Genomic DNA, 14,186 nt, shown 5'->3' with positions numbered 1-14,186 from the left:
AACAAATTATTTTTTTCTCCAAAAACTGGAAACAAACTTTTTTTTCCAAAAAAAACCATAGCCCCCCCCAGAAAATCAAATGGTTGCTGCCTAAAGCACTGAATTTCCTTATTTTTTGGTGGGTTTATTTATGTATGCAGTTGACTATGAACAGTAATGAAAGCCATGCATGCTAGCCTATAGTTAATGATTATTAGCTTTTATGATGAGTGACCAATACACCTCATCGCTATTTATTCCATTCCGGATAATTACTAAAATTACACAGCTTTTTCATCCAAATGAAGCTATCTGGGACCCTGTTTAAACAATTTACCATGCATGATACTTTTTAAACTAACGTAAATACTTCAAACAAAATATTTTTTTACTCCAATTTTTATTTTGAAAAGTGGATCATACTCTATCAAAGTTTCTTAATGGTTGCTTTCTAAAGTTTTTCCTCCCTCAGCTCACTACTGATGACCTCTATTTTCGGCGGCCTTACCCAAATAGGAAGCTGCATAAATGACTGTTTTTTCCCGGATTGGACTAAATACATAAAATAGCAATAAGGGGTATTAAAGCCTAAAGAAAAGAAATGAGTTTCAAAAGGAGCTGTGTGAAAATGATAAAACAACGACCTAATGATAATTGTTTATTTTGCATGCAGTAGACCACTTTCAAGTTATTTCCGGTACTGAAATGTTTGTCAATCATGTACGCCATTATGACTTCATTTATCAGATGAAAGGGATGCACTATTTAGGTTCAAGTGACAAGTGTCTTCATGGTTGTCATTATGCAGGATATACTACAAATAATGTTTGTTCTGTAGTTATTTAATCAAGATTCCCTAATGACAGCAGTGCTGATTATCAATTATAAAAAATGAAGTAGCCAAATAATTCATGCAATATATATAGCATCATATTTTTTTCAACAGCTTGCTAGCTTTTTTATGCCTTAGGTTAATGACTCCCTTTTTGTGAATATATTGTAAAATTTTAATCTTTTAGTTATTCATGCTTTAGTAACATTTAGTAGATATCAAATGCATATTTAAAGATTTAAAGCATTTTGCCAGTCTTCACGCTGAATGGCAGCCCAGGCTTGTAAAATTGCACTTGGGCCTGTTAAAATTCTATCTACAGGCCAACAGATTCTAACTAAAAAAATTCAAAAATTGAGCTCCAGGCCTGTAGATTTAACAGTTCACCGTGTAGACTGTAATTTGCAATTCTTTACAAGAGTCCAAATGTCACAGAAATTGATAATTATAAGTCTCGTACAGCCTTCAACACTGATCAAAGCCTACACTGCAGTCTTCACGATTAGTGGCAGCCCAGGCTTGTAAAATTGCTCTTGGGCCTGTAAAAATCATATCTACAGGCCAACAGATTCTAACTAAAAACTTTCAAAAATTGAGCTCTGGGCCTGTAGATTTAACAGTTCATCGTGAAGACTGATACTGTACAGTCTGCTATATAATACAAAACCCAGAAATAACACATGTACTGGTAAAACAATTCAAAAGAGAAAACTAACCGCCTAAAAAGGAAGATCAAACACTTAGCACAGCAGCGAACAACAACCACTAAATTACAGGCTCCTGACTTGGGACAGGCACATACCATAAGTATATGACAGGGTTAAACATGTTAGCAGGATTCCAACCTTTCCCTTAACCTGGGACAGTGGTGTAACAGTTCAACATAGCAACGAACTATAAAAATCAGTAGGAAAATGCTTAACCCATCAGATAGATTCAAATAGAGTGGACCTGGCTGAGTACTTGTATATCCCAACAACAAAAAGACACTTAAGTACAGATCTGAGAATACTCGCAGTTACTGACAGCTAATTCAAAGTCGATGACAACTGATTAAAAATAATCATGAATCTAAGACTATTGGAATATTTGACTGATAAAACTCTGACACTAACCTGTACATGTGATATGTTAATGCTTCATACTTTTTATTATTGCTATGTATTACTCTTGTAAATTTGTTGCAGTCATAATCGTATGCTGACTCATAAATTACTTTCAGAATACATGACTTAGTGAATGAAGTACATTAACAGATATTGGTATCATACAGAACTGAAAACATGCCTCAATTTAATGTATATATATATATTTTTTAGGAACTTGTATTTGTTAGAATAGTTACAGAACTTCACAATGAAGATTGACAGAGCGAAGTTGAAAAAGTCAACAACAGAAGTGGTAAGAATTAAAGTATATAACACAATCTTTTCTACATGTTCACAATTTTCTTCAAAGACTGTTTCAGCATCATGTGACTAATAAAACAAGATTTTATCAAGAGAGGTGAAATATAATAGGGATGTTTTAACTTACAACTTAGGCCGTGTTCACACCAAACTCCATGTACAGTAAACTTGTTTACAATTAGTTTAATGTACTGGACATTGGTTTCACATTAAATTTGTTCACATCTATACACCTTATTTAATTACCTGTACATAAGATTCGTTCACACTTGTAAACTCTATGTCATTTAAATGTTCATTAGGTAGAATCGAATGAAACAAGTTTTCAGACAACTTTTCTAGCAGTAAGGGAACGACCATTTGACTCTGAATAGGGGGATGGAAATATTCCAAACACCAATTGGATAAAGAAAACAATTCTGGTTCTATAGATGATAAAAAATATTCTGAATCAAGAGTTTCCCCATACATTAGTGTTAAATGTTGGAAGAAAAAAAATTGATTACCAGCATCAAAAAAAAAAAACAAAAAAAAAAAAACCCGTAAAACGTTTGTGCGGAAAAAATTCTGACTCAGATAAATATAAAAAAATACCCCCCCCCCCCCCCCCTTTTTTTTTAAGTTAAGTGGTTGCTTCTTTATGGAAGCCATTTTGATGATTTGCAGTGGTTTAAAGATACTAAAGATGTCTCGATTAAGCATTAGAAAACGTAGGCTGCAACAGCGTGCTTACAGACGAAGAAGAAGGATTGATATATTAGGGATCACTATATTTCTATCTTTTCTGTTTGTTCAAATGGTACTTTTCTCCAAGAAGTATTTGGCAAAAAAAAGGGGGGGGTAATGTTGGTTTTTTTTTACTTTTTAAGTGTAATTTCACGGATCCTAGATACTGCACAAACAATACATTTACCTCACACTTTTTTAGTAATGCATTTATGAGTGAATCGTTGTTTGAGTAAAGACCAGTGGCAAATATTTCTGTGTAAGTCAAGTTTATTCGGAAATACCTTAATTTTCAAATGAATTATGTGTTCGGCAAAGATGCTGCTTTGAGTCTTGATAAGGGCTTAATAAAGCTACGTTAAGTTTTATTTCTAAACAAAACAAATAAATATATCAAGTTTAGACAAATATTTCTGTAAATAACTTTTATTAAAATAATTGCTATAAATATCAATTTTATTCAAAAATCGTTTCTTCTTTAAATATGCACAGTGAAACTAATGTTTTAAATGCCTAGTTTTATGTACACTGAATCTACACAAGGCCCACATCAAGTATCGACTGCATGTAGACAAAACATGATTTACACTACATGTAAACATTGAGTTTTATCAATGGGAACGTAATTTTGTTTAGTTTACGTGTGAGTTACACTTACACAACACCGAGTTTATGTCAATGGGAACACGGCCTAAGAAAACCAATCTACATGTAACTATGTCATAGCAAAAAATGGCAAAAAGACTACAGTATTCAAAACACAACATGGATAACTTAATTCTGATCAACATGAACCAACATCAAAATTGGGGGTGATACCAACTTCTCTGTATGTGTGAATGCCAGATACTACAATCAGACAGAGCATTGGGTTCCACAACTTTGAAATTGATGCCAAATATAGTTCATTTGTGTTAGCAAACTGAAGTAAAAAAAATCTTTTTTTGACAACACATGACATGTGCTGGTCCTTAAAACCTATTGAAAGTGTCAAAGTTGCATAAATTCATTGAATTGTAACATCTGAGCTTCAATAGAATAGTAAGTGTTGCCAATGAGTCACAATTGTCTTATTTGGTAACAATCTGTTGGTTTATTGCTTTACCTTCATTTTAAGGTGGTACCCAACACTTTCACTAAAATTAATTTGGCTCGTTTAATTTTCATAAAATTTTGACAAAGTATTTACTTTGACCCTTTAACAAAAATAAAAAAAAAATCAAAAAATTTGAACCAAGCGTTTTATCAGAAAAATTACACTGGTTATATAGCAGTTTGACAAACACTAATTTTGATCATTGAGAAGCTTTATATTGCCTTCACAAGGCAACGTAATTAAAACGTTTAGCTGATATTACAGAGTTATCTCCCTGTAGTGTTAGGTACCACCTTAAGTCACTTTGTTTATAACTATAAATTATATTTTTCAGCCTGTTGATTGCAGAGCACTTATAGAAAAGCTCAAAGTAGCTACAGAAGAAAATCTCAAAAGCGAATTGTTGCAGTTAAAAACATGGACATTTGGAAAGGTACTTGCAACAGGGTCATCAAATTTATTTCCTATATGATAAAGTTGTAAGGATTCTTAAATATGAAAAAAAAATAAATGAAGTAGTTAGTAGATTTATTTTGATGTTACACTACCACAACAGTTTACTTTCAGTTCAAGATGTAGAAATGGAACATAGACATTTAATATTGTACATCTTCTTAACACAAAGAAGTATAAATCAATACACATATCATTTTCAGAAGTACCAATTTATCAAAAAACAGATTATAAAACTAGTAATTAATTTTTTTTAATTTATGAGTTGTGTTTCTTGCAGTGTGAATTGTATCATTGGTCAGATGTATTGGACAGATTTGATGAAGTTTTGGAAAAGACTTGTAAGAAAGAAGAGGGAAAATGGACTTTGTCCTGCGACCAGTCTGGAAAGGAAGATGTAAGTGTTTGAGATGCATTTTTATACGACCCCAAAAAAATTTTGGGATCATATAATGGTAATCGTCATCCGAAGACACATTGGTTTCCGGATAATAACGTTAGTTTAAGTAAACAAATCTTCATGAAATTTTTTCAGAATACCGCAAAAGGAAGGTTGGGATTGATTTTGGGGAAGATGGTCCCAACCGATAAGAAAAAGGGGCCCAAAACAAGCATTTTTCTAGTTTCAGGATAATAACTTGTGTAGAAGTATTTCAATTGCTCTGAAATCATATCGCAATGTTTTAAACCACAAGTAGAAGGTTTGGATTCATTTTAGGGGTTATGGGCCAAAGTTTAGGAATTCAGGGCCAAAAAGGGGTCAAAACAAGCAATTTTCTAGTTTCAAGACAATAACTTATATGTAATTGTATGGATCTCTCTGAAATTGTACAACAATGTACCATATAACAATGGGGAGGCTGGGATTAAGTTTTGGGTTAATTGCCATATATATGTAGGAATTGGTCAAGATATCATTCATGTAGTAAAAGGCACATAATGTGGTGAGGTTAAAACAGTACAACATATAAAAAGAAAAAAATCTTGTAAAGGGCTATAATTGAAGAATATGTATGATATCACTCGGTCTCAACTTGTGTAAAGTTTTGACTGACATTCTTGGAAACTTGCACATCTCTGTGGGTTTTATCATTCAATTAGGTGTGTATAACTGTATTATGCAATGTGTATCTTCATTTGTGTCTTGTCATGTGACATATGTGATTGTTTACAATGCTATATTAATGTAGTGATTGGCATCGTTGGGTAGAAGTTTAATTGTAGCTTTTACCCTGGTATTGTAGCTAGACAGTAAATAATAATACAATGTAGATTCATCTCATTGAATACTAGGAAATAATAAGTACAATAAAGAAACAGTGGGTGTAACTTTCAAGGTTAATTTCTTCTGTTCATTTTGTAGATGAAGAGTTTGCTGTTACATGTTTTGCACTTCACTTCCTTACTGATAGAACACAGCTTCTCCCGTCATTTGTACAACTCGATGGAACACTTGACAACTTTGCTGACTTCCTGTGATATGACTGTAGTTTTGGCAGTACTAAATCTCCTATATGTATTCAGGTAAGGGCAGAATTTTTGATTTTTTTCTCAAAATTTTGGTTAAAGGGATAACAAACAAAGTGGCAGTGACAGCCTGACAGCAATGGTTAAATGATAAAACTCTGTGTAACTTTTGTTTTGACTTATCATCATCAGTACACAAATGTATAAAGCTATATCTGAAACTACAGGACTTGTGGCATACGTCATGGTTTTCAGGTGTGCTGTTTTATTAATATTTAAAAATCTACAAAGTTACTTCCCCTTGATATGTATTTTTTGGGTATATTAAGCCCATTACCAAGATTGAAGTATATTTTTTATCTACAATTATCTGATCTATTTTGTATTCCATTTACTTTATACTCAAATACTTTGACATCAATGTTATTTTAAATTGTTTTACTTTTGCAAGAATGAAAATTAAAATATACCATAATTTGGACGAATTGCATATTAACTACACCACAAACAGCATTATACCCTGCATGATTTCTGTTCACAAATGTGAATTATAGTTTTTGTAGATTAAATTGATCAATATCATAAGATCAAACTTTATAGATTAATAAAATTACAAAGTTACCAGTCCATGTGCAGTTTGAAAAGATGGGGCATGTTTTGGTATGCTTTAGATGAATTTGGCTATTTATTTTAGATATTTTTGACATATAGCTCTTCAATGATTTTCTGTACTTATATATCTTCGGATTTCGAATGTTTGGCTTTGAGCGTTCCTGATGAAGGTTACTCCAGAAAAGTGCTTCGGACGCAATAAATTATTAAACATGTTGTTTTCCATTTTTTAGTAGGTTGAAAATTTTTATTTAGAAAAAAAAAAAAGATGTTTTGGGACTTTTTGATTTTGTTTTAATTGTTTCATTGTAAAGATCTGGCCAGGAAACTTAAAAAAAAAAGCTCATCAGTGTCATTAATATCTATTTCAGCAAGCGCTCTAATTTCATCACAAGGTTAGCAAATGACAAGAAACAGGCCTTAATTATCAGATTGACTCATTTAGCTGAGGTAAGGTTGCCATTCATTGTACATACATTATTGCTATATATTGAATTGAAGTGAATAGTTTGCATGATATATTATGTTTTTCTAAGATCTATTTTCATTGTTTATGAATAATGAACAGTGAACTGAAGATAGCAATTCTTTTCTAAAAATACTTTTGTTTATAAATAAAATTTGGATTGTTAGTACAAAAGACTCCACCTAATCGGATATCGGCTAAACAAATATATCGGCTTTTGTAATATTATTTCAAAACACAAAACCCTTCCCTATATGTTTAAGGTTAATTTTATCGTGTAATCGAATATTGGATGTAAGAATATATCTGCAAATCTAAATATTCAGGTAATTTTGTTAAAAACCATGTACATTTGGATATTTTCAATGATTTTCTGACAGGAAATGGACTCTGAAGTTACAAATTTGCAACTTTGCAGACAAGAAGATTTTATTTTTAATAAATAAAAAGGATCTATTGCTTATTAAATTGTTGATTGTTTTCTGATGTCATGTGAATTAGATGCCCTTTTACTTCAAATGGTTTGAACCTATTTATAAGTTATACAAGACTCAATTGAGTCTGACAAGAGCAGTACGTTGATGTTGGGGAATTTTGATTAAACTCCAAATGCTTATAGAATGAGAAATATAATCTAAACTGAATGAACCTCCTTCTGAATAATTTATTACAATATAAATATAACCCTATTGACAAAAGAAATCTGACTTATGTCAGAAATATTTTTTTCAAATGTGCAAAGGTAACCACATGTCATGACGGCAATATTGGTTTGTTTACAAATTTGTGAAGAAGCCTCTAGAACCATGACCTAAATATAAATAGTCTTCAGAAAACGTAAACTTTATACAATAACATTTTATCAATCATAATTATTTTCATAAAATTAAATTTGATTATTTAAAGAAATAAAATTATAACAATTACAATTTTAGTTCAGAGATTCTACCCAAACCTGCTTTGATCTATTTATAGCCAAATTAGTTTACCTGATTGAAAATGGAAATAATGCCTTTAATGGGTATTAATTTGTTTACTAAATAAATAAAGACAAATTATAGATGGAAGATAATAATTCACATAAATATTTCAGGACATTTGATTTATTTTAATAAATATAGGATTTAAAAGCTGCAAGTGCAAAAAAAATTAATCATTACATAATCATCTGACATAATCTTTACACAAACATGCAAACATCGAACTAAAGTAACTGATAAAAATCACTTCATCATCCTCCAGCCCTTTCACATATTAAGCAATTGTCAGGGTTAGTAACATCTCAGGATAAGATCTACTTATTATTGCAGAATATTGAATGAATATATATTTATCGTCTAATTGAATATATTGGGTAATCAGATATTTTTAGCTGACATTTTGGGTATCCAATTGTCGGAAGTCTACTGTACTGTATGTAAGTTATTTAAAATTTGTGATTTCATCAAAACTCTTGCAAATCTGTTAGAAGGTGATTATTTAAGTAAACAATTACAGGAATTGATAAATTAAAATATATTCTTGGCAGTAAAGGATGATATAATAAAAGAGGAAGGTGTGTCTATGGATACAGATGGCGCTGCTCAAGCTTGCTTCTCAATAAAAAATGGAACAAACGGAAGGACAAAGATAACATCTAATGCCCCCTTCCCCATGCCATGAGAGTATGAAAAGATCTTCCAACCTCCATATTATTATATCTGGAACAGCCCTAGCATAAAGATTTTTTTATTTTATGCTCATTTACTGAGTATGAGAAATTTAGGGAAAACTATTTCATCAAATGCATTGTGTATCTTCATCTGTGTCTTGTCATGTGACCAAGGGTCCGGAAACGGTCATATATGCCAGTCTTGACCTAAACTGAAAGTAGTTTGTCCTAAATGAGTAATTGGGATTTAGGACAAATTTTATTTTTTTACAGAAATAATTTCGGTCATTCAATGTCATTTCGTTGAGATCGAGTTTCTAACATTGTCTAAATCGCCATTTTGAACTTATTTTTTGTTGTTATCCTTTTCCTGTAATAAAACTGCCACTCCAGTAAAGTGTTATAATCCTGAGGGCCCTCCTAATAACTATAGTAATGCCTCCTGGAAATATTGGCTAATGATCGCTAATCTCTTTACCTGTGTTTTTAATTAAATTTTTTATTGATCACGAGCTCAGAACTAATATTTTAAAGAAATTAAAAGTTCATAACAACTGTCTGCATTATTTAATTACTTTTCTCAGCTTAGACAATTGTCAATTCTGATTTAAAATTAAATTAAAATTAAATTAATTTACGTAGAACAAAATATTGTTTCACTACAAACACACGTGCTTTGTTTACTAATACGCATGCTTGAAATTCTCTTCCGCAAATTAGACACTAAATCGTAAATAAAAAATGATTTCATGCTAAATTTAACAAGTCCAACTATTATAATTAATATTCAAACACTATTAAAGGTAAAACAGTTAAAAAGCCGACGATTTCCTGTGAATTTGATAAACAAAACTAATCCCGGAAATGAGTCCGGAATTGGTCGTTTTACTATTGTCGTAAAACATCCGGTTATAATTTTGTCTTCAAAATCGAAAGAAACGTAAGCGAAGTTTGAGAAATTTATCGTTTTGAGTCATTAAAATCATTTCATTTTTAAACTGGTGCCTTCCTTTTATTGCTCAAGATCGATTTTAAGGAACATGGTAGGGAAATTTCTGAAGTAAATGCGATGCAACAGTTAAACAAGTTCGTTGATGCTACGAGTATGACTGTATGAGCATTCACACAATCTTTGTTTAAAAAGGGCACCAACTTTTAAGTTATCCCAAAATGACCGAAATTAGCTGAAAAAATTTCCGGATCCTTGCATGTGACATACGTGATTGTTTACAATGCTATATTAATGTAGTGATTGGCATCGTTGGGTAGAAGTTTGTTGTAATTTCTATCCTGGTATTGTAGCTAGACAATTTCTTTTGCTAAACCTTAGCATTTCTAAATATTTTATATTTTTATATGAAAGGGTTTGTATCTTCTGCTTGAAAATATATGACATTAAATTTTTATTTTCAGAGTTGGGGTGGAAAGGAAAATGGTTTTGGTTTGGCAGAGTGTTGCAAAAATAGCCAAGTATCGGTTAGTATTTGCTGTAAAGAAAAAGTAAACTTCTAAAGTTTACATGGAATATTTCTTTTTTCTGGTTTAAGATATAGCGGGATATGTAGCAGTCAGTACTAGAGTAAATATAATGTGTTGTTGTAGGATGGAAATTTAAGAATTATTCTACCCATTTCACATTTTTACAGTGCAGTTTAATGCCAAAATGTTGAGATTCAAGTTGCCTATGTTTTATGTATATTAGATTAGAAAATATCATGCATAGTAATCAAAGTAAAGGAAGTAAAAAAAAACAATTCTTATGGAGAACCTTATTATAATGATATATATAAGGATTGAGTGGAAAGTATTTCCTGTATTTTATTAGAGTCACTATCGTAAGGTATATTTTTACTTCTGTTAAGATTATTTTAAACGTTTTAATTTTTTTCTTCTTTATTGTTGTAGGAGTTTCCATCCAGTGCAACCACACTTCACTTTGAGTTTTACATGGAAAACAAGGAAGATAAAGCTGGGAAAAAGGTATTATATAGCTCAATTATAAGTTTATAGACTTGTGGGAAACTGCATCATCTCTGAAGTACAGAACAATTTAAAAAAATCATTAGGAAAGAAACATAAACAAAGCTTAATCTACATGTACTGTGAAGATCACCTCAATTAATGCATTAAAATTTAATCCAGTATATTCTGCTGTATTTTAATTTTCATGGAAGCTATTATCAAACACAACTTCTTTATTTACTGCTTTCATTGGTAGGATTAAAGATAAAAAAGTTTTTTTTTACTTCACAGAATCAAGCCAGTGTTATAACTTCTATTCACATGGAAAATTTGGACAAATCAAAGAAGATGCCTTCAGAAATAATGGAAGAAATCATGTCATCTTTTAAAATTCCAGAAAATAAGCAGGTAATGACCTATAATGGTTTACTTTTATAAATTGTTATTTGGATGGAGAGTTGTCTCAGTGGCACTCATATCACATCTTCCTATATCTGTCTAAGAACATTATAATCATTAAAGATTAATATTTAATGCTAACTACAACTTTTGGCATATTATAAAGGATTTTAGGCATGTGCAGTAAAAAAAATGGTTTCATGATTAGTGTAAAGGTAATTTTATTTAAATGCAAGATATATTTTGATTGTATTTAGTTCCATAAATTTTTGAAAATATATCAGATATGTTTTGGTTTCTAGTTGCTTTTCAACATTCTCTGGTGTGTTCTTAATGAATGAGCATATAGTGTTTTGTTCTCGTTTAAGCATAGGTTTAAAAACCTGCCAACTAGTTTGAATGAAAACACTAGCAGACAAAGAGTTGGCAATAAATACCCAATTGTTACAATGGTTCCTTGGTCTGCATGTTTGTCTGTTCAAACTTTTTTTTTATCTACAAAACATTAATTATTTTTGTTGTCAAGTTTTACTTTTGCAATACATGGTGCAGTGATATAATTAATGCTTGTGTTTTTCAGACTTTGTTGTATACTCATATCAGACTTGCCTGTTTGTTCTCCAAGTATGAAGCAAGATTGCAGTGTGTTCAGGCAAGACTTCAGGCATTGGCAATCCTTGGTATGTACATCAAATTTCATAGTTTACTTTAATGTCATAAATCTAATGATCAAGCTTTAGAGTCCAAATGAGATTTGACAAATTTAAACATATTTAAAAAAAAGGACTGTTCCAAAAATAAATGTTTGTTCGGAAGTGACTATTCATTTTTGTCGAGCCTGCAACTTTTATTGCAGAAAGCTCGACATAGGGATAGTGATCCGGCGGCGGCTACGGCGGCGGCGTTAGCTCACTTCTTAAAAGCTTTATATTTTAGAAGGTGGAAGACCTGGATGCTTCATACTTTGTATATAGATGCTTCATGTTACGAAGTTTCCGTCAGTCACATGTCCAATGTCCTTGACCTCATTTTCATGGTTCAGTGACCACTTGAAAAAAAAGTTCAAATTTTTTGTAATGTTGAATTCTCTCTTATTATAAGTAATAGGATAACTATATTTGATATGTGCATACCTTGCAAGGTCCTCGTGTCTGTCAGACAGTTTTCACTTGACCTCGACCTCATTTCATTGATCAGTGAACAAGGTTAAGTTTTGGTGGTCAAGTCCATATCTCAGATACTATAAGCAATAGGGCTAGTATATTCGGTGAATGGAAGGACTATAAGGTGTACATGTCCAACTGGCAGGTGTCATCTGACCTTGACCTAATTTTCATGGTTCAGTGGTTATAGTTAAATTTTTGTGTTTTGGTCTGTTTTTCTCATACCATATGCAATAAGTCTACTATATTTGTTGTATGGAATGATTGTTAAGTGTACATGTCTAGCGGGCAGATGTCATGTGACCTTGACCTCATTTTCATGGTTCAGTGGTCAAAGTTAAGTTTTTGAGTTTTGGTCTTTTTATCTAATGCTATATGCCATAGGTCAACTATATTTGGTGTATGGAAATATTTTATGATTTTTATGTCAGTCGAGCAGGTTTTATTTAACCGTGACCTCATTTTCACGGTTCATTGCACAGTGTTAAGTTTTTGTGTTTTGGTATATTTTTCTTAAACTATAAGTAATGTGTCAACTATATATGTTGTATAGAAGCATTGTTAGCTGTACCTGTCTGCCTGCCATGGTTCATCTGACCTGGACCTCTTTTTCAAGGTTCATTGGTCTTTGTTTAGTTATCTTGGTTAATGTTAAGTTTATGTGACAGTTGTAATAAAGCTTAGCTTTATACTTAGGACTATCAACATAATATCAATGATTAGTATAGAAGGCGAGACATTTCAGCGTGTGCACTCTTGTTACATCATATGCATTAAATTTTAATAATTCCCTGTAATCGTTTATACTATCTTTATAAAATAACCACCACCTATCAAATTTGAAAAGAAGTGCTTTCATCCCTACTAAATTCTAGAACAGGGGCCGAAGTTACATACAGGTTGTCATGTCAAAGGTTGGCGATATGAATATTTCAATTGTAAATTTAGTTTATATGTCAAAGTATTGGTTTATTTGTGTAGTATAACTACATGAAAGATATTGATAAGAACAACTAAAAAATAGTTTTTCCAGGCTTTTTGAAATATCCTGACATTTATGTATAACGCTACCATTTATATTGACGTAACTGTAACAGCTATATAATCTAAAAATAGTAGTAATTGTTGATACATGTATCATATTTAGATATTCTATCTTTTTTACAGTATATTCCAATGCTGTACAAGAAAATATGAACTCTATGCTATATCCAGGATTAGTCGAAGAACTGGTAGATATAGTGGAAGTTAATGATTCAAATTTAGTTGTAAGTAAATGGTTTCTTTTTATGAAAAAAATAATCTAAACACATTTGAAATTTTTTTTTTAAGGGGCACTTAGAAATATTGTGCCATTGGATTAGAACTCACTTAATATTAGGTTTATTTAGGCATGTTGGGGTTTGAATTTCTTTAAAGAAAATAAAACACTGTTAAAAAAAATTCAGGGATTGGTTAGATTGTTTTGTTTTAAACCACAAACAAGCAGTTTTAGAATATTCAAATATGCATGTTTTCAAAGAGGAAGCAGACAATAAAATGATTTCATGAAGCCGTTATATAATTTACTTTATTACAGGATATTAAAGCAGCATCTTTGAGAACTCTGACATCTATTATTCACATAGAAAGAAACCCAAAGTAAGTCTCTTAGATTATGTATAACATGGTATTAATTATGCATAGATGTTTCCAAATACATTTGAATATCACAACCTGAGTATAAAATGTTTCAAGTTAAACCTGATAGTTGTACATAACACGTTTGCAATAATTTTTGAAAATAAAAGGGTGATAGAAACACTTTAGTTCATTAATGGAAATTTATTGTATATACCGAAAAAGTGCATTTGTTTTGCCACATAATTAATCATGGTAATCCATAACAGTATAAACATGTCTAGTACTGGGTAATTATGCAAAATTGTTAACAGTAATGTTTTATGTACCAGGTCATTATGCAAGTATGAG

At 31.3% G+C, this 14,186-nt stretch overlaps 1 protein-coding gene across 15 annotated transcripts in view; it reads left to right on the top strand.

Annotated features, from left to right (window-relative positions):
• The window catches only part of LOC139513204 (E3 ubiquitin-protein ligase HUWE1-like), a 143,551-nt gene that overhangs the window by 798 nt on the left and 128,567 nt on the right, over positions 1–14,186 (top strand). For all 15 annotated transcript variants that reach the window (XM_071301595.1, XM_071301579.1, XM_071301538.1 and 12 more), the window contains exons 2-12: positions 2,131–2,212; positions 4,377–4,475; positions 4,776–4,892; positions 5,859–6,019; positions 6,946–7,024; positions 10,105–10,167; positions 10,597–10,671; positions 10,945–11,061; positions 11,633–11,732; positions 13,383–13,483; positions 13,795–13,856. In XM_071301595.1, coding sequence (XP_071157696.1) covers positions 2,168–2,212; positions 4,377–4,475; positions 4,776–4,892; positions 5,859–6,019; positions 6,946–7,024; positions 10,105–10,167; positions 10,597–10,671; positions 10,945–11,061; positions 11,633–11,732; positions 13,383–13,483; positions 13,795–13,856 — 1,019 coding nt within the window. In that variant the 5' untranslated portion in view covers positions 2,131–2,167. The remainder of the gene's footprint in view (positions 1–2,130; positions 2,213–4,376; positions 4,476–4,775; positions 4,893–5,858; positions 6,020–6,945; positions 7,025–10,104; positions 10,168–10,596; positions 10,672–10,944; positions 11,062–11,632; positions 11,733–13,382; positions 13,484–13,794; positions 13,857–14,186) is intronic.

Source organism: Mytilus edulis, chromosome 1 (genome assembly GCF_963676685.1).
Source record: "Mytilus edulis chromosome 1, xbMytEdul2.2, whole genome shotgun sequence".
In the NCBI taxonomy this organism is placed as follows: Eukaryota; Metazoa; Mollusca; class Bivalvia; order Mytilida; family Mytilidae; genus Mytilus; species Mytilus edulis.
This window is presented reverse-complemented; position numbering and strand designations above follow the sequence as displayed.